The sequence below is a fragment of the Nannospalax galili genome, unplaced genomic scaffold (genome assembly GCF_000622305.1).
Source record: "Nannospalax galili isolate Female #2095 unplaced genomic scaffold, S.galili_v1.0 scaffold173, whole genome shotgun sequence".
Taxonomy (NCBI): Eukaryota; Metazoa; Chordata; class Mammalia; order Rodentia; family Spalacidae; genus Nannospalax; species Nannospalax galili.
Window position 1 is genome coordinate 821,770 of NW_008334442.1, and position 22,261 is coordinate 844,030.

At 37.0% G+C, this 22,261-nt stretch overlaps 1 protein-coding gene across 8 annotated transcripts in view; it reads left to right on the top strand.

The window, feature by feature from the left end:
• The window catches only part of Kiaa0825 (KIAA0825 ortholog), a 485,775-nt gene that overhangs the window by 230,074 nt on the left and 233,440 nt on the right, over positions 1-22,261 (top strand). For all 8 annotated transcript variants that reach the window (XM_029561734.1, XM_029561732.1, XM_029561735.1 and 5 more), the window contains 4 exons: positions 5,804-6,209; positions 10,195-10,351; positions 15,495-15,653; positions 17,458-17,552. In XM_029561734.1, coding sequence (XP_029417594.1) covers positions 5,804-6,209; positions 10,195-10,351; positions 15,495-15,653; positions 17,458-17,552 — 817 coding nt within the window. The remainder of the gene's footprint in view (positions 1-5,803; positions 6,210-10,194; positions 10,352-15,494; positions 15,654-17,457; positions 17,553-22,261) is intronic.

Consider the following 22,261-nt stretch of genomic DNA (forward strand, 5'->3'; position numbering starts at 1 on the left):
AGTTGTTAGGGTCTTCCTTGCTAATTAATATTTTCCATAAAATTATAGCTAGGGGTAGAAGTCCAGTGTATAAACAGCCACAATGATGTGTCAAATCATATGAATGAAAGTGATGGATGTTACAGACCATTCTGTGCCTCCTATGACAGTGGGAATGCTGTTGTTCTTAGTGTCTGCCTTCTGAGATGCTGGGACTTTAAGATTGACACTTCATGACTTCCTCACTTGATCTTTTTTTGCTTTCTGTGGTCTGGTTGCCCTCAGTCAACTCCAGTCTCCAAATATTAGTATTTGTTATAGTTGTATTAGAGATATTCCACATTCACCTAATTTTATTATAATACCTTGATATGATTGTTTGATTTTATATTGGTTGTTAATCTCCTATTGTAATTATGCATTGTTTCATTAAAGTTATATATGTATAAGAAAAAGAGCATACGTAGGGTTTGGCACTATCTACATATTTAGGCATCCATTGGAGGTCTTGAAATATATTTCCCTTGGATGAAGAGACTATAGATGATATTTACATGCTTGGCATTAAGTAATCTATTCAATGGATATTTACTATGTGATTGAATGCTATATATATATATATATATATATATATGTCATTGTACTTTAGATCACAGATAAACTATAAGCATAACATCTCCTCTTGGTTCGCAGAGGCTAGCATAACTAATGGCTGCACATCCCAGTATATGCCCAATTCTGGGAAGAAAGAAATTAAACTTTACTGAAGACTCCTATGGAGATTGTCATTAGAACTCCTCATTCTGTACATGAGCCATTTGTGTGTTGGGGATGATATGTGAGGGAGTTCAAGGAGGCAGGAACATCCCAGTACTGGGGGAGAGGTGATGGGGAGAGACATGGCAATGCAGTGTTGCAGAACCTGCTGTAGGCAAAAGGAATTCACGTAAAAGATACAAATGACCCGGTGTGGTGGTGCATGCCTGTAGTCCCAGCACTTGGGAGGCAGAGGCAGGCGGATCTCTGTGAGTTCAAGGCCAGCCTGGTCTACATAGTGAGTTCCAGGACAGCTGGGACTACAGGGTGGCCCTGCTTCAAAAAAAAAAAAAAAAAAGATACACTTTATCTTAATATGTTCTTATGACACGCAGTTTAATATTTGTAATGCTGCACAAAGCACACAGTTCCAAAAGTAGAAAAGTTCATATCTATTTCCAAGGCTGATATGAGCTCGTTTTCTGCCACATCATGAGGTAAATTGATGATCAGTTTGTAAAGAAAAAGTGTGGGAAAACCATCTGAAATATGAGCTCCCATATATTTTTATTAAATATGAATCTTTTCTGAGTATTGTGCATTGGTATATTAGCTATTAGTTTGAAGTTGTCTTGATTAGCAAAAGATTTCAAAACTAAGTATCTAAAACATGAAGACAAACCCCTATAATTTTTATCCCCAGTGTTTTAAAGTCAAGTGATATATAATCATGTTCTTTGTAAAATTTTTCTAAACAATGACAAATGTTTAAAGGGTTTTTTTGGAAAAAAAAACAGAATTCATACTTATTTTAATGACAAATAGGTAGAATCTTAAAAGGAGCATTTGTCCTTGGCACAGTGAAAGCAGCAAAACACATGGAACACAGCGGTGACAAACTAAAACACATTTCCTATTTCTTCTTCATCAGCAAATGCTGTAATATAGAAAACACTAAAGATTTAGAGAAATAAGCACTACCATAAATAACCCAGGGCAGGAGATTTACCGTGCAGTTGGGTAAAAACACAGTTGGTTCTCAAACAAAGCTCAGCTTTTAGGTACATGCTTCATTATGTTTCAAGCTTGATTTTGTTTTGTTTCTTTGACAGCAGTTAACTAAAAGATGTATTTGAAATGATATTTTATCCACAGTAAATTATCTTTTGAATGAAAAGAATGCTTTATGAAAAAAATTGCTGGTTGGAGCAATGGCTTCAACTAAATAATGCATCCCAGAGAGAGGAAACAGGTAAGGCACCACAGGAAAATGTGTTCAGGTCACTGTTCACAGGCAGTTGTTGAGGACAGTGGTGGCAGAAAGACACGAGGTATGATAGGAAGCTATTGATGTAGTTTATTGTTTAAAAACTAAAAATACCAGTTTTGTAAAACCAATATTTCCTATAAAACATATCTGCACACTAAGAAGTTAAGATATAGAATTTTCTAATATGTTTTAAAATATGCTTAATAAAATGTTTTACTCATCATTGGGCTTAAAAGTGAAATGCTTTTCTGTTAGTTCATAAGAGCAGTGAATTAACTCCATGGGTAATGGTATTTAATGCCCAAATGTTAACAGCATCTTTGTCTATTTGGTGGTTAAGACTGAAAAACAAATGCTATGATTTTGTGAGAACAATTAATACTACAGTTGCTCTACATGATTCCACTGATATTTTAGAGTGTGCTTTTTGTTGTGCCCATCAGAGCCAGTGAAACTAACTGAACATAAAACTTCATATTTGTACTGTGCTGTGAGCCCATATTTTAAGCAAATAAATGCATATTAAGTCACACATCACTCAAGAAGTTTTTGATATTTGATAATGTTAAATACATTTTTGAAATTAATTTTGAAATATTTATTTATTTCCTTCATTTGCTGTGGATTACCTTTGACATATTTTAATATATAAATGCGTTGCGATAGTGTTGACTGTATGGAAGAAAAGATAAACATGTAAATATAACTATCATATTTTAATTATCACAGTATCAGATTTGAAATTGGGATGGGCTATAATATATGCAATGTTTATGGTTTAAATAGAAGTCAACTTATTTAAATATGGATAAATGGAGAGGTTCCATTGTATTCAGAGACCATTGCAAAAGAGGTGGCTGAATGATTCTAAGAGTTAGGGCTAGTGCATGATCATAGAGTAACAGAGTCTTTCAGGCCTGCTTGTTCATTTGAACTTGCAGCAATGTTGTCAGCATGCACAAGACCCATGCAAACTCAATCAGACAAAAACCCAGCATAGAACTGGGGAAATGGACAGCAGGCCCGGAGAGGGAGAGCTAATCTTCTTTAAGGGAGTGACTCTAGATAGGCTGACTAGACCCCAGTGGATGAACTTACCCCAAGGACATCTACGTACAAAACCTTGACTCAGTAGGCCTTAACATATGTGACAGAATGCATGAATTTGGTTGGGGAGACTATGAAGGAGTACAGATATGGGAAGGGGATCTAATTATGATTAAGATAGATTGTATTAAATGCATAAGAGTTCAACAAAAATATACATTGAGAGCAAAATAAAAAAGGATGAGCAAATGAGTGAGCGTGGCATTGTTAAAAGCCTACTTTCTACTGTTAACCTCATCAGAGACTCAGAGCCTTTGTGTTTAGAATGGGCTTATTCCTCATCAGCTTCAAGCTCCCGATTGGAATTTGCCTTCAGCTTTAGGGAATAGTTGAAGATTTGAGAACCTGGAGTCCTTACTACTGTATGAAGTATAGGTAGATGGCCAGGTAATATTTACATGTTATCTAGGTAGAATTGCCAAATGTTTGCTCAGGATCCATTTAAAGCTCCCTTTATAAGAGAATATAAAATAAAATCTTTCAAGTAAAATCCCTGAGAATAGAAGAGATAATATAAGTCATAAACCCATAAAGAATAAGACATTTAGAATACAATTTTTTAAAAATACAAAAAAGAGAGGTGTGTTTATGCCTTTTCTTTTTGTATTTAAAGTTTACTTAAAGATACTCATTTCAATAAACCAGAAACATTTATCAAGTGAACTCTTTTTGTGGCAGGTGCTGAATGGCTATTTTCACATTTATGGGAAGTGTACTATGTTTGGCTCTGTGGGATACTGAAGGAGAAGATTTATTCCCATTCTCTTGACAAGCTTGTAGTCTAGTAGTTAAGACAACTTGTAATGACGTGAACAACAGCATGCTATACATAATAGAAATCATAATAGATAAGATGACATAGTGAGGTCCATTACAGGTCTGATTTCCAGCATGGCCATATAGATAATATATCCATATAAATATATTCAAATCAATTTACAAGAGGGCATAAGACTAGGGAGTTGGAGAATATAAGGTGAACCATGAACAGAGCCATAAGATATTTACAGTCTTAAGAGCAGAGGTAAAGCATGTTGAAGGTCTCAGAGAAAAGGTTCACACAAAAAAGGCTGAGGTGAGACCATGAAATGTTTTGACAGGAAGCATATGCATGTTCATCTCATAACAGTGGAAAGCCGCTAAAACAATTGCAGCAAAGAAATTGGATAATAAAATTCATAGCACCATATATGAATTTGGTTTTACAATTCAGGAGAGGGGCTGGACATAACCTAGAGCACGGGCTTGAGTTAGGAGAGTGCTGCCATTGTCCAGGTATCCTCTATATGAAAGAGTTTGAACTGGGTCAAGGTTGGTCTCAGCAAGAAACAGAATGTCAGAGACAAGGGGGTAGGAAGATTTGTCAATACTGATCCCTGGTTTGGTATGAAGGATCAAGAGGACATTTAAAAGGAAAAGAGGAAAGGAGGCAGGGAACCAGGAGGAGAGCCAAGATAGTTTGGAAGGAAAACAATCAGTTTGGTTATATTGAATTAAATGATTAAGGAGAGAGACATTGAATGCCCAGCAGAGAACTGGGATTGTGTTATTGCAATCCTAGACGAAGGCCAAGACTTAGATTCTGGAATCATCTCAAAGAGTGGTTTTTCGGATGGGGATATAGCTTAAGTGTGCTTGCCTAGCACATACCAAGCCCTGGCTTCAATCCCCGGCATCTCAAACTCCAGGTTTCATAGATCTTGCTAGTGCTAATCCCCTCAGGAGATAGATGTAAGTTTTATGTCATCCTTGGCTACATGCATGCTTGAGGCCATCCTGGGCATATCTCAGTAAAGATAAAATAGAATAAAATTAAATGAGTGGTTTCATTTAGGGACAAATTTGCACCAGGAGATAGAGACATTTTTGGTTGTCAAACCTGGCAGGGTCGGGGTGGGGGGGTGGGGGAGGGGTGCTGCTAAAGTAGGTGGAAGCCAGAAATGCTGCTGAAATCCCTCCATATGCAGAAGAGCTTTTTACAACAGAGAAATGACTTATTTATTCAACAGATATTCATTGAACAGCTCTCACTTAATGAGGTGCTGGGGATACAACGCTGCCCTCCTGGGGCTCATGTGTTAGTGAAGGGTGACATAATGAAAAAGTGAAGAAGATGATTATTAGATGAAGACAAATATTACAATAAAGGCCACAATATGGGGATCCCATGAAAAAAGGGACTGGCACTGGGATGGCAAGAGCATGGTGGCACTGCTTTGCATGATGGCTAAAGAAGGCACTCTGAGGAGGTGACCTTCAGGCTCTAGGAATGGAAAGAGGAGGAGCCAGTCATGCAAAGAGGTGGCATGATTGTTCCAGATTGCAAGGGAGGAGAGGCATCTAAGGGGTTTCAGAAGTGTCAGAGGTCACAAAGTGGTTCAGTAGGGACACTTTTGCATTGTTAGTGGTGTCTAGGTCCTTCAGAGCTAAGGTTTTGAAAGATAAAAATATGAACAATAATTCCAAATTTCCTAATCTTCATTTGTAGGATGAAAAATCATGTTTGGAATTTAGAGAACTTTAGGCAGTACTGTAGGAGATCCTGGTAGAGTTCAGTTGGAATATGTCAAACGCTTGCTCTTCTTAATAATTTTCTCCACAAAAATTAGACATCCTCACACAGCATAAAACCATGAAGTGATGGTATGAGAATGTGAATATTAATCATACCTTTCCTATCTTTTCTTCCAGGCTTCACAAGGCTTGCTGTTCAAGCAGTATCTATTGTGATCAGCAAGTTACCTACGGTGATTGCATGTTTGCCTCCCACAATTAAATACTTCTTTTTTCTGTCTGAGAGAAAAATGTCAAAAAACTTGGTTGAATTGAAGAAAGCTGGCCTGCTTGTCTGGAACTTGATTGTAATTATATGTCGTATATTTGAGGATGGAAACACTGTGGAACTTTTAACAGGTGCCTCCCCTGACAGATGGAGTAAAGAGAAGCTGAGTTTAATTTGTGTGTGTTTGGAAAGCATCCTGAGAGAACGAAGCAGCCCTAATCAAATGACCCAACAGGTCATACTGAGTATCGAGCGGCAGAGACCCAATTGGATGGAACGCCAACTGTTGAAAGCAAGAACACTGAGCACCAAATGGTAAAGCCACTTTTGTCTCTCCCTGAACTTCACCAAATACTTTCAAAGTACCAAAATCACCAATATGCAGAATTTTGTCAGATGGGCAACAATGGTTGTTTAGCAAAAAAATAAAAAATAAAAAATCATGGGAACTTTGGTGAATGCAGGAAAAGATAAGTATCCCACTAAACACTGGACTTGCCTTGTCTTAAAATTTGAACCCCATTGATACACAGGAACACTATACTCATTCAGGCACCACCTTAGGGTTTCTGATGAAAAAAGTGTTGCTCAACCCAGGGGAATTTCGTTTCACTTCTTTTCAGTGTGCTAACAGGTGTCTATTGGATAGCCTGAGGCATTTTGTAAATGGACTGGGCACAGATTGAATTAAGAAGGAATTAATGGGTATAAAAGCCTTTTTATTGCTTTCTGTGTACCTGATTGTCAAAAAGATACACATTTTTCATCTGGTAATGTAAGAATCCCAGAGGGCAACTGGGGCATATCACACTCAAGCTATAAACACACCCAGCTGTTTCAGTATGAAAATGTCAGGTTTCTCATAGGTTTGTCACTGAGAGCTAAGTGATTTGTGGTACTTCAAGGATTTTTAAGGGTCCCTGATGAATTAAAATATGTACATAGAGTTCTCCTTTCTTACAGTTAGTTGGCAGATATAAAACTGCATGATATTGATAAAAGGATTCCGGTTCAGGTGGCCTATAGATCACCAAGCCAGCCCACCATTGTTTAAACTTACCCACCACACTGTTCCCACAGTTTTAAAGGCATACTCCTGGCTAGCAGACACTAGTGTAACTTTCTGCCTGGGATGACTAAACGTCACTTAAAATCTGGTTGTTCTTCCTGGTAGATGGCAGTGATGAGGCGCTCAGGCAAATGCACATTCCTTGGAAATGGGTGGTTTTATGCCCCCCTCAAAGCCTCAGTCAAGGATGATAGATACCAAGCTGACAGAATTGTTTTGGAAAACTAACAATGTTTTCAACATCAAGCTGAGAACTCCTAAGCATCTTATAAACTCTATTAAAAGCATTACCTTCATTGGTTAGTAGCATGATAACTAACACTATTTACTTGTCCGTGTTAATCTACAGGACTTCATATTAATCCATAAAATGAGAAGTAGGCAGCCTTGATTTTCCTGGTCTAGTCCTACTGATGGCTAGATTTTTTACCTATGGCCTGTTTCTATGTAGGAATCACACTAGAAGCCCAGGAAATGCTCAGTAACATCAACAGGGACCTTCTTAATCTTTATATTTGCATGCAATACCAAATTACAGGCTTTAACCTAGTGACTAAAAGATTAAGGTCAAATGTCATTAATGCAGGGTAGTTATAAAAGAGAAAGGAAAGAGAAGACTAAAAATAGCAGATTAAATTATGTCTACAAAGTTAAATTTATGATATTACTGATTTTGAACCCCTCTATCAAATAAGCGCTATTTAAAGCAGTGTCTAATATACTAATGGATCTATCCAATCATTCGTATTTATTTTTTCCTCAAAATGGGATTTCAAATTCTGAAACTACCACAACACATCTAGTATCTCCTACAGAAGTGCGTTTTCCAACTAATATTTAGTTGATTAACTAGTAGTCAAAAGATTACCTACCTCCTTCTTAAAACATGCATCAAAATGAAGACTTGCTGATTTTAAGATGCTTTCTAGCCTTCAAAGATTCTAAAAGGTCAGGTCACTAGTAACATTGTGTCTTTCTCAGTTTCTTAAATAATACCAATATACAGAAATGCAGACTTAAAATTATTTATTACACATATCTGAAAGAGTTAAATTTGACTTAACTTACTTTAGATAACAACCTCACTGAGCTTGGATGCTATAGATTTCCTCTTGACACTGATTTCAAGTTTCTAATCTGATGTGTATGGGAGTTCCTATCTACTTATAAATTAATGATCATTTAGTTCATAGTGTTACACTATGAGGAAAATGTGTTAGCAATCTCAGATGCAGGCATCAGGTAGACGGTAGCCTTGACTTTTTAGTATAGGGATTCCTTAATTTAAAGAAAAATACTGACTGCAAACATTTAAATTAAAATCATTTTTCTGTTAAGCTAAGTTCCTCAAGAAGATTATCTTGGGAGTACATAATATCATTTAGGGAGGTCGCTCTCATTGGAATCCAGATTTAGCTTTGATTTTATGGAAATGATGGAAATAGCTGCAGTTGAAGAGGTGGCAGCTGTAAGTGTTGCTTGGCTAGCATGCTGCCTGAAAGCATTACTATTCATTAAAATAACCTTCACTTTGTGGTAACTCTCAAGCTGTAAACAGTCAACTTAGATTCTGGAGAACACACAGCCCCAAAAGTAAAGAAATGTCTGTCTTTGCAAAGTGATTTGTCGAGTTGAAGATTATTGTTTTTCATCATGGTGACCCTGACTTGGCTGGCTGGGTGCATACACAGATTAAGATTAATGCAGTTATTCCTTGGCTAAGGTCTGCCTCTTTCAGTGCACATTCTCCCTAATGACATGATTGATAGGCAGTCCCAAATCCAGAGAGGAACTCATTAATCATAGCATTGACTGAATCCAATCATTTGCTTCACCTGCACAGTGATGGACAGGAAAGGATACAATTCAGGGGCTGACACTGAGACACTCCTTTGTCAGAGGCCTCAACTTTTTCAATGTCAGCCTCTGTAAAACCTGACAGGAAATTTTGCTTGCAACCTATCTGCAGATTCAGAAAGATATGTGCAAATCCCTCTTACTGTAACAGTGCCTTTAAAAACATTATGCTGTAGCCAATGATTGCTTCCTAGTCAGTAGGAGTCACTTTATTTTCTATTTTCTTTAGCAAGGCTTGGAACGTCTTAAATTTCCCTTTTTGTGTGTGTTTAAGAAGGATGTTTGGAAGCTACATGTGGAAGTAATATCAAAGTTAATGTCCAGCAGCTGGGTATCATTTGGTTCAGTCTTCAGGTCAGCAGCACTGACTCTTAGCAGAACTAATTTTATAATCATGGCAAAATCTCAGTAATGAACTGCAATATACATCTGATTACACCACAGTAAATTTCATTTACTCTGGGAAAAAGTAGAAAACTATGAATATTCCCATACAAATTCTTAGATCACAAAACCTAACACAATCTAATAGCAATCCTAGTAAGACAATTACTGTGGAGTATCTTATGCTGTGGGTGACGGTCATATTTTATATACTGGTATAGTTGGAGGTGTTTGTATTTTTTGTCATCTGTTACTGGCATGCAAATAATGTTCTAACCTGAAAATCTCAGAATCTTCAGGTCTTTATCTTCACACTGCTTGTAGGATGACAGTAGACCCTTTTTCTTCGGGAAGAAATTCTGAGTTGTGACATTTGCTAAGTATCTGTTATAAGACATAGTAAGAGAGGGAGCAGATATTTTTAAAAGGCAACAGGTGTCAAAGGCCAGTTTATAATACCCCACAATAAGTACAGGTCTTGAAGCACCTAGCTTCTATTTAGCATAATGGGCTCCCTCTTGTCACACTTTAATTAGTCTTCAATATGTTCTACCACATGTGTAAAGAGGAATCTACAAAAGAGAATACTGAAGCTATTTCCAACATCAGTGATACTTTTTGTCCTCACAGAGAAAATACAAATTATTTCTTACATGTTCTTAAAAAGGAATGTTTTGTTTCCATCCCATGATTATGGCAATTTCAACAATTGCAGTAACAGGAAAAATGTTTTATAGATAGGAGTATAAATGCAATAAAGAACGCTTTTAAAAGAAACTATTCAATTTCAGAAAATGTTTTCGGGTACTTCATTCCCAAGTACTCCTTATCTGAGCAGTGCTGGTTTGGGAAGGCTTTCCTATTTGAATGGAGTCTTTATGGGTACTTTGAATATGAGATTTGCTTTACTCTCCACAGTCAATCTCTCTGATTATTTCCCATCTTTACATTTCTTCACTACTGATACGTATATTTTTGCTTTGTGCTTAGTGCATTTATGACAATGGAGGAAAGCACAGCCTTAGAAGGAGATGCCACTCTTGAACTGACTGAGCAGAAAATAAACAGGATGGTCCTGGATCTCTGCCACAAACCAGGTGGCAGCAAGTACCTGAGGCAAATTTATCACATCATGCAGCTCAATGAGGTAGGGAAACGGCCTTTTTACCGAGCAATTAGGTGTGTACTGGCCTGAGGCAGCGTCTGCTGGCAGCTAAGGGTTAGTCAAGGAGGTGATAATACTTCCTAAAGTCAATACCAAACTCAATATTGCATTATTAATAGAATCTATTCAGCCCTGGCTGTTCTGCATTTGTACAGAAAGAAAGCTTCGTGAAACAATGTCGGTTTTATTTATATGATTTAAACAATAACATGGCTCATAAACTCAGATCAGTTCTGAATTGTAGAGAGGAGAGGTATATTTTGGGAATTGTGTGTTTGTAGTCCACTAAGCTGATGCTGATTCTGGTATTTGTTAAAACAAAGGACTTTATGAAAGATATGTAGCTATTTTCCTGAAAGTGTCATAAGTTGGTGAAATTGTAGATTTCCTACATAATTAAAAAAAAAACAAAAAACTCCTAATGTTAAACCATATATGGGAGTACCCAGATTAACCCAAGAAGGTTCATTAGTGTACAGACAGTGATTACAATGGGTGTTCTGCCTGTCCGGGTCTTTGCAGAGTTAAGCTTCTGTCCTTGCATGCTTTAGGTGGTTCTAGAGAAAATGTAAACAGTGATCATCCCAAGTAGCCACTAAAAGTTGTGTGAGTTTATTAACTCACCACATACTTGAGTCATTGAACTCGGAGAAATCAAGCTGGTGCCGATTTGTGTCTGAATTAAAATGATGTGTCTACAGTTACGTTTATGTTCACAAACACACGAATGTATTTTTTTAAGGTGGTAAAAATTTTCTTTTTTTGGTCTTTTTGAGACAGGGTTTCCTGGTAGCCCCAACTGGCCTGGAACTCGCTATGTAGACCAGCCTGGCCATGAACTCACAGAGATCTGCCTGCCTCTGCCTCCCAAGTGCTGGGATTAAAGGCGTGCACCACCACACCTGGCCAAGGTGGTAAAAATTTTATAATATGAATAATGTGAATGTACATATAGTATTTTATGTCAAGGATGTGGACCATATAAACCATACATTTTCATGGGACCAGCGGGATGGCCCAGTGGTTAAAGGTGCCTGTCACCAAGCCTGACAACCTGAGCTGGCTCCTTGGAACATGAAGGCCAGAACCAACTCCTGCAAGTTGTCCTCTGACCTACCCATGCACACCATGGCACCCATGTGTCCTCTTCCCCTACAAAAAATAATTAATCCATTAATTTTAAAAGCATGCATTTCTAAGGAGTGAATTAAATTCTTTGATATTGCACAACTTAATTATGTAGAAGTTCTCCCAATCAGTATCTGTCTGAGATTCCTTCAAGTCATTCTTGTTTACTGGATTTCAAAGCCTAATCAGTCAGGCAATAAATAGCTGACATGATGACCAATGGAAAAAATCTTTATCTGAAGTCCCTGCTCTGATGTATCAGAACTCAATATTATTGCTGCAAAGTAGTACACCCTATTCATTCTCTTAATGACCTCCATAGCCTGCCTAGGGTTTCTATTTGGGGAACTCAGGAGCTCCAGGCTTTGCTTAACTGAAAGCCCTCCCTTTTCAAATCACATTTCTCAGTGGCCTAGCCACTTGGCCATCCAGACTGGCTAAAGCAATTGTGGTGACTACTGAGAAGCAGGTTTTGCAGTATGATTATACCCAGAGCCTTATTTGTGGGGTATCAGAATAGCTCAAGGTAGAAATGGCTAGGCTAGACTACCAAACCAACAGAAAGATCAACAATTACCACTAAACAAAGTCATCAAAATTGAGATGACTATTTACTGCTTGTCTGTCATCTGACAGATTCTTCCAGTATGGACACCTGAGACAGTGTTCAAAACAGGTAGGCTATGAGATCTTCACAAACTTTGATCAGTTGTGCTGAGTTACAATGTTTCTTTTATTTTTGAATATATTTACTATTAAGGAAATGTCTTATCATATGGCATGTTGAGCTGAGTATTTAGATATCTATTCTGTTGAATGAGGAAACATACACAACAAGATAAGAGGCATAATGTTAGGTGAGGCTGAAGGTAAGTAAAAGACTTTTGCTTTGTGATGATCATAAAAGCACAGCAAATAAATTTAAGTAACATGAGGTTTACCAAATTAATGGTACATATGATTGCTTTAAACATGAGGTATCAGTGTGCTGTAAGCAAAACTGTACTGTGATATTTGCTTACTCACTATATAAGTAATGTTACGTACTGCTAAATACTACTCAAAAATGTCAGATGGTGGGACTAAAGAGAGGGTTCATCAGATAGCACTTGCTGCCCCTGCAGAGGACTGGGTTTGATTCCTAGCACCCACATGGTAGTAGCTCACAACTGTCTGTATCTCCAGTTCTAGGGAATCCAGCACCCTCTTCTGGACCCTGCAAACACCAGGCACACATGTAGTACACATACATACATGCAAGCGAAACACTCATACCTATTAAAAGTGTTTTAAAATAGTTTTTTTTAATGTGTGTGGGGAGGTTCAGAACCATTTCTGGATGGATATAGGCTGATAGAGAAGTTATATAGGAAAATAAGTTTAAAGGTTTGTCTTTAAGATGAAGGGAAGAAGTTTATCATATTTAATAAAAATATAATCTTATTTATAGCCTCATCCCTGAGCACCAAAGAGAAAGGCTGGAACTATTGGTTTGATGGTCATCAGTCAGGTGGTACATGTCAGTGGAGCAAAACAGGGAGGGAAAAAATGATCAGTAGAGAAATAAACTTTGATAGAACTACACAGAAAAAGTGTTCAAGAAACAATGGAAATTTCTCAAGAAATATCCTTGATTAAAGCCATATCAAAGTAAAACAACTTTATTGTTTAGTTTTATTTTGCTGAGACAAAGTCTTAACTATGTAGCGCAGGATAGCCTCAAACTCACAATTTTTCCTTCCTCATCCCCCCCAAGAAACTCTGTGTGTGTGTGTTCTATGTCTGTGTGTAAATACACATTTGTGTGTGCATGCATAGGCCAGAGGAGAATATCAAGTGTCCTACTGTATCACTGTCCACCTTATTCTTGAGACAAGACCTGTCTCACTAAACCTGGAGCCAGGCTGGCAACTAGCCAGTCCCAGCAATTCTCCTGTCTGCATACCACCACCAACAGCACTGTGGTTATAGGTGTGTGTGGCCATTATGTAGGTGCTGGGATCAGAAGTCATGTCCTCACGCTTGCACCGCAAGCATTCTTACCCACTGAGCCATTTCTCCAGCCCCAAGAAACTGTTGTTGTTGTTTCCATTTATTATTTCATGTGTGCCTGTGTACATGATGTGTGTGCATATGAAGGTCAAAGGACAACTCTGGAATCTTTTCTCTCCTTCCACCTATATGTGAGTTCCAGTGATTAAACTCAGATCACCAGGGTTGTGCAGCAAACACCTTACCTACAGAGCCATCTAGCTGGTCCAAGAAATTGTTTTTTAAGGAGTACTGACAACTATCAATATAACAGAGAGACTGACAGGGAGAAGATGTTCTTCAGAACTTGAAACAGAGCACTTTATTTTTTTAAATAGCAAAAAAAGAAAGTTCAAAATATAGTTATACAAGGGAAGATCAATTAAGAAAATTTATCAGTAGTCAAAGAAATAATTTTTTCCAATAAAAATTTTATTTCGTTAAATTTTTAAGAAGTCACGATGGAGGAAAATTTTGTTTCTGTTTTATAGTATAGTCATAAAATTATTTTCCTGTGGCTTTGTCATTACCTAATAATACATAGTAAGATTCTGTGTTTGTATAGCTCAGAGGTTAAGAACACTTGCTGCTCTTTGCAGAGGACTTGGGTTTGATGCCCAGCACCCACATGGCAGCTAGCAATCATCCATAACTCCAGTTCCAGGGCATTCAATGCTCTCTTCTGACTTCCGTGGGCATTCCACAACACGGGTGCACTTACATGCATGCAGGCAATACACTCATACACATAAAATAATAATAATACTAAAAAGCATGTATATATCATAACACAACTGATTTATCTAAAGAGATGTTTTGCACTGAAAAAGTGTAAGAATCTCTATTATTTATTTACATTTGGGGAGATTTTAGGATCAGTGGACACTGAACATTCTTGAAGTTATAGGGACATACACATACGCACACAAAAACATATCAACTCGAGACTAGATATGTAGCTTCTGGCCCCTACTTTACCCTCACCCCATGAGTGTCAGAGCCAACCATTGAGTGTTCTGGGAATTCCTGCTAGTATTAGCTAAGATTCTGCTTTACTAACAAGTTCCCAGGGAGGGCTGCTGCTTCCGGTCTGTGCATGGGACTAGGTAATGGGGTTTTTTAGAATACCTTGTGTGTCATTTTCTGCCCTAACATTCTGAAATTTGTCTGAAATGCGCACTTGGTGGGGAAAAATGTATTCTAGTCCATTGAAAAAACCAGGCAAACCTTTATTTTTACTTACTTGTTAGTTGATGGTATTCTATTAGTCATTTTAATTTGTTGCCTTCCAAAAAATAGTCCCATATAATACATTAAGATTGTTCACCTTATTTATGGGTAGAAAATGAGATATAATGCAGAAGATTATCCATTTCTGCCCAGGACCATACTGGCACTTGGATGATTAGAATTACCTATTTTGAGAGTCTGTTAAGCCTTTACAGTTTTTCACTCTACAGCATGGATATTAAGTATATAGGATCTTGCATTATAAATAATCTTGCACTGAATGAGACTCCTTGCAATAAAATATTAGAATACTTACTGCTCAGCTGAGCCCAGAATGGAAACAACCATATTTAATGAGTGAATGAATAATCTTTTACACTGCACAGTCATGCACTGGAGTTATATTTTGGTAGCCAGACCTGGTAACACATGAAGTCAATGATGAGACAATGCCTGCTCAGAATATTATGACATACCAAGGGTTCATTCATCATATGAGTATTAGTTAAATGTTTTTAAATATATACTATGCATTAGGTTAAACTTATTTTTGATAGGCTTATTGCAATACTGCTTGATACTCTTATGTATCTTCTGAATGTATTCTTTCTGAGGCAAATAATACACTATAATCTAGAAAATGTGCTGAAAGGGTAAATTCGAATATTGATCAGTTTATTTTTAAGAGAATGCATGCTTCTCACCATCCTGCCTTGTAATTTTTTTTTCCTTGAAGGAATATTTAAAAGAACAGCTGCTTTCTATGAATGGTTCACAGAAAAAGCCATTACCCACCCGACCTCTAAAGATAACCTTGAGGACTGTAGAAGACCAGCCTTCTGTGTTTAACCCTTTCCGTGTGTATAAGGTGTTTCATGAAAACATGCTAGATCAGGTATATGGAAATGAAATGGTAAATTTAATTTAAATGTATGGTTTCTCTACATAAAAAGTAAGAACAAACACTCTGTGTTTGAGTATTTATTTATACACCATCTTTTGGAGAACAGGAAGCAAACTTCACATTGTTATTTATGTGGCCTGTATAAATTGCTTTTTAAGTTATTTTACTTATTTCTATATGGCAAACTGATTCATATGTTTGCTCTTTAAAATTTAACTTTTGTCTGGATCATTTTGCCATGGGCAGAGGTAACATCTGTTAGGCTGTATCTATAGCAGACCCAAAGAACCAGGCCTTTACATCATTCTTTCCCTCCTTGATGAATGCTTCCCCTTCTCCAGGACACACACTTAGAACGCATCTTGCTACTTCAGTGATTGTATCAGGTAAATTAGAAAACAGTTTTTAATGAATTAGAAATAGAGCATTGAGCTTCCATTATAAATGGCATGAGATAAATTTGTTTTTTTTTAATAACCTTAGACACATCCTCAAATTTAAAATGGATTTGCTAATGACCTTAAAGCAAAGATATTTAGAATAAAGCCAATATGATAAACACCATATATTTTTAAAAGTCAGATGTTGCCATTGTTTAAGCTGCATATTTCAGTAGTTTCATTAGAAAGGTTATCTTCCCACTCAAACACTTGATATTGAAAGTTGCTTTTGCTTTGTTTGGTCTCCCCCACCCCCCCATGCCAAACCCTGTTGACAGACAATTTGAACTAGCAGGGCAGAAGAGAAGGATTGCTTGACCTAGAGCTCTGATGAAAATAAGAATTAAAACAATGGCCTAATCTGGCATGCAGATAATATTTTTACCATGCCTGTTACAGCCTTCATGTACATTCATCAATACTGGAGAAGAATAAGACCTTCAAATGCTGACAACCTGGGGCGAATTCTCCTGCTCTATGACAGGGTTGTAGTGCTCGATTAATCAGCAAGTGACAAGGGATTGCTCTGGTTGGATCTTAAAGATCATCCTAGATGCTTATTATCCAAACTCTTTAGTTTTAGGAGCATACATTATAGCATTTTAAAATTAATATATAAGATAGTTTGTTGACTGCTTTCTTATATTATACATTAGGTTGCTGTAAACCATAAATAATTATTATAGCTATTAAATTACCCTTACTACATTTAACTAAATAGCATGTTTTACCAAGTTCTGAATTATGGGATTATTTTTCACAGTAATTTTTTGCCTTACTCTGCTGTGAAATTATCAATTAATGAGAAAAAAGAATCCTGTATGTTATTTACACTTGGAAGTCCTTATATCTTCCTCTTTAAAGCATATTAACCAAAAATAATCCCAAAATAAAACATTAGTGTCGCATTCTAATTAAATCATGTCTTACAATTTGAGGCTGGGCACTTCAAATTTTCCTTATTTTAATCAGCATTTTAGGCACTAAAGAAGAACCCATGAAGTGATATGATAAATGAAAAACTTATCAATTATTTTGCCTTGCTTTTCCAAGAGTCACCCTCCCAAAGAAACTTGTTGGCCAAATTCCATTTACACTTGGAAAAATAACGACTCAAGAAATTGATTTATATTTTTATAAATAATGACTACATCCCCAAATGGATTTATAAATTAATTGCCGTCTTATTGGAATAAAAACCTTCTTCTGTGGACATGATTGATGTTATCTGTCGAAGGCCTTGTTCTGGACCCCCCCCTCCTTCTTAGTTAGTCTATCACAGCTGGAGCTTTAATTTACTGATCGTATTAACTCTGATTAATAACTAACAATAGTGTCTTCTCATTTATCAACAGTCAGCCACTGCAAAATGGAACTGGAATTGGTCAAACTTGCTGCCAAATTATCTGGGACTGGACAAGATGACCTTCAGGGTACTGCTCAATAACAGGTAATCAGCTTGAGGAGAGGGAGATGGAAGGGAATGTGTGTGTGTGTGTGTGTGTGTGTGTGTGTGTGTGTGTGTGTGTAGTTTGGGGGCAAGTGAAAACATTTTATCGACAAGTTAAGCCCTAATTTTCTGTTTCTCAAGTTTCTTGTCTTAAAATTATGGCTAAAATTATGAGTGTACTTTCCAAGTTCTGTTTTCCATAATGAAAATTTGCAAAGATAGTTAATTTTTGTCTCAATTCAAATATTATCAACTTTGTATGTTGAATAGTTCACTATTGTGTGCATGAAAAGTTACTGAACTGAATGTCATTATCAAACTATTCGTTTGTTTACAAAAAAATTAATGAATGCATGCAAAATGCCAGACCAAATCAACTCACCTAATCAGGGGAAACATATAAGTAAACCATCATGATTAAATTTTTAACTTTTCAGCCAGCTCTTTTGGCACTGTTGCATTGTCCCCTCAGTGCACAAACACAAACACACATGACTCCTTTTATCATTGACGTGTCATCTGTTGGCTTATACTTAAGTATGGGAAATATTTTCTTTTCATTCTTTGTGGTGTATTCATGTATCTTTTTACAAATATATGATCATTTTTATTGAAAGAGTATAATGACAAGGACATAATAGAACTGCCAAATCATCCTTGAGAAATCTGAGTAAATGCAAAAGAATAGCCTAAGAGAAAGAGAAATTGAATTTTTTTCCCAAATGGAAGCTTTTGAAAAAACAAACCCCACACCTTTGTTGTCTTATTGGCAATAAAACTGTAGGTTAAATGTGTGGTTGTAATAGTATTCCTAGTATTTCATCCCCAAATTAAGATTGTTCACCTACTATGGACCAAGTTGAGCAAATGAGTAACTTCCTTGTGAAGGACAGCACCAGCAAGCAGCCTGCACTCCATTTATGGTGGGTGGTGGAGGTCCTCTGGTCCTCTGTCAAAATTATTTGGAAATGTGAGAGGTGGGGTTGATGGAAGGGAGGCCAGGTCCCCTGTTGAACCTAATTATAGGATGTGTACATATATTAAATGTCTGTCTGGAAACACACTTGAGCATTTTTTTCTGCTCTTTGGAAAGCTTTGAGTTTATACAGATCAACGATTATATTTTCCTAAGTTTTCTTTAGTTGCAAATTCCTGTTTCTAATCAACCAAATGATACTCTAGGGACCGCAAACCCTTTAAAACTTACTGTATTTGCATTATATAATATCCAGTTCTAAGGGAGTTTCTGTTTTATCAGGAGCTCCACATTATTTTTGTTTATTAACTTCAGATATATCTCAATTAGGTCATTGCCTACTAAAGCCTATTTCCCTGAAATATGTGCAGGAGTGAGTGAGAGGAAAGAACTCCTCAATTTTACTCGGAAATAACAGATCAGTACAGTGCTCTTGGAAAAGACTCATGAATTTTTAATAGAAGCAGCTAGAATCTCATCTGAATAAAAACCTTGGATTTTTTTTTTAAAGAATGGTATGAAAAGTATTCTCCTGAAAACTACAACATGCCACATCAACAATGAGCCTAACTGATCTACCTTAGAAGGATGAAAGACACCTGAGAGTGCTTAATACCTTCTATCACTTTCTCATTTATTATAAGAATGTTATTTCTAAGTTTAAATTGATAATGAACCAGTAAGAAACTGGTTTCAGTTATTTTCCTCTAAAACACTCTTTTTGTGGACCTATCTGAAAATGTTGATTTCTAAAAAATAGCACTTTGAGTATTTTGATAGCATGGTTATCTGAAAGATACATATTTGAAAATGTGCCTGCAGAACATTGAGCTTTTAGAATGAGGATTGTACATGTCCTCCAACATCTACAAGATGATGCTTCTTACCTGCAAATGTAGTCTTGGTGTTAGGCAATACCAAAGGCAAAATCCAGAGCAGCTCAGCTCTACAGGCCCCATTCTTTTTCCCAAACTCTCCAAATAAACAAGTGACTTCTTCCACTTTCACACCTTTTCTTGTAATAACTTTGCCCTCATCTAGCTCTACATTGTGACTTATGTGCATGAGAATGTTGTCTGACAATACAATATTATGCAGAATACTGAACTCAAATATACAAGAATATAGAAAAATGTTCAGGAAAAGGGAACCTTTTTCTGTTCTTAAATGCCTTTGTAACTGGAACCCCCTCATCCCTAGAACAAAAAATGCTGAAAAAATAGGATTCCCAGGTTCTCAGGAACTTAACCTTTGACTTTAGATTTACATATGTATGAAACAAACATATAGCTTCTTCATGTAGATGGATACGTCAAGAATATATTAAAATATTACCAAGTCAGACTACATTTGTAGGAAGGTAGCCACAGTATTAGGTCTGTCAGGTAAGAAAATTGCAGTCTATGAATGATTAGCTTTAGGACTGGGCACGTAGTTCTGTTGGTGTAGTGCCTGCTTACCATGAATGAGGCCTTGGAATCAATTGAGTACTGAGAAAAAAAATTTAGGAAACCCTCCAGACCACTAAGTTTGTGGAAATTCACAGCCTAAATAAATAAGTACAGGCTAGATAAGACAGGTATCAGGGCAGAGGCCAGGGCAGCAGGCACACAGGTATGAAAGACAAACAGGAAAAAATTCAGCAAGGATCAAGAGGCTGAGAGAGCCATTCATGAGCTAAAGATTCAATGGCTAAATACTTGATGGACAGGTAAGATACATATACATGTATGTTACAGAGAAATCTTGGCACCAGCAATATCAGTATCTGGAGCCATACTGGACTTTTTATTTCATAAAAGGCTCAATGTTGCTCCAGAGGCAGAATAAATCTTAAAGCAGCCACCTGTTCTTGGAAGGATGCCCTCTGCTCTGTAGCCTATCTCAAAGTGCTTCCCTCTAATTCATGCTACTCTGTAGGTCGCCTTCTTCAGGTCCCTTCATTCTCTAAATTATTTCCCACACTAGGGGCTTGGTATTTATAGTTTCCTCAGCAGCTCACATGGCCCACACCATCTCCATCTGGGGCAAATAGAATCTTCTGGAATTGATCTTTTCTTATCACCCATCTAAAAGGGCCCTTCCAGTCTCCCTACACTCTGTTCTCTGTGGGATTTTCTTAACTAATCATCATGATATGAAATCTCAATCTTTATTTATATTGTTAAAATCATCCCCTACAGTGAAATACAAATTCTATGATTAGTACCAAACCTGACTTATTTCAACTGTAACATCAATGCCTAAAACAGTCTCAGCATGTACTGGGCTCTTGGCAATATTAATTGAATTAATTACTCAATAAATGAGGAGCAAGAATGCAGAGAAGACCCAGGTGTGGTGAAGTACACCTTTAATCTCGGGAGGCAGAGGCAGAGGTTGAGGTCAGCTTGGTCAACATAGTGAGTTCCAGGCCCACTGGGGCTATCTGTAAATGTGATGTTTGTATTAATGGGAATGTAGGTAAAAGAAGTATTCTCTGGTGAATACCAAGTTAAAAACAAAAACTATCAGGGCTGGAGAAATGGCTCACTGGTTAAGAGCATTGGCTGCTCTTGCAGAGGACCTGGGTTCGAATCCCAGCATCCTCATGGCAGCTAACAACTGGCTGTAACTCCAGTTCCAGGAGATGCAACACCCTCTTCTGGCCTCTTCAGGCACTACGTGACATAGGTACACTCACCTACATGCAGGCATAATACTCATACATGTTAAATAAATATAAAAATATATAAAATTCATATTTATCCTCTGTTTTCAGATTTTTAATGGCAGTCAGGTATTTGAACTCTTGATGTTTAAAAATGCCTGGTCTATTATTTTGTGTGTGTGTGTGAAATTTGGCTCAGATTAAAAGAACAAGAAGCTGGTCTTTATTCTTAATTAATTGGCCTACTTCAAGCCATAACCCTGTCAGCAACAAAGCCTGTTCTTCATTCTCTGATTCATAAATCTTTTGACATTTGAGTGAAAGGGTTTGTATCTGTTAAATGATACTAAAAATGGAAGGTGAGAATTTTAAGACGGAGTTAGCTGCAAACAGTATCTAATTCAGCCTTTGTAAATTAATTATGAGTGATTTTCTGAGGCTTTTGAAGAAACATAAATGGCTGAGGTTTTATAAAAGAGTGAATATCTACTAATGATATATGTGTTCCACCTTAGAAAGTTAACCATTAAAGAAAATAAAGACTCCTTGGAGGTTCAGAAAAATCAACATATGTGTGTGTGCATATGTGTGTGCGTGTGTGCATGTGTGTGTGTGCTACACTGTTATCTTTAATGCTATATAAGAGTAAGTATAGTGATTGTACATTGATCTTCTGAAGTAATAAAGGTGCTTCTCACCACCTCTTACTGTTCCATTCCTGCTTTAGTTCTCTCTCACTTTAAAATAAATCCAGACTAGTGAATGGGATGATGATTGCATTTTCAGGAGAGTGCACCAAAGGCACACTTCATTCCTTCGTTCATGGCGGATCTCCAGATTGCCATTTGATATTGTTTGCCTTGTCACTGGAACAAATTTATGTTGCTTCTTTTCTCTTTACCTTATTTATTCAAACTAATTCCCAAGAATTGTGGTGTTGAAAATAATCTGTGAATGCAGTGGCATGCTATGCTATTTTAACCATCTAAATATACTGCATATGAGTTTGGCTTCGAGTTGAGCAAACACAATTAAATATGATGGCAGGAACAGCCGAGGGGGTGGTGGTGGCAGATTTCTGGC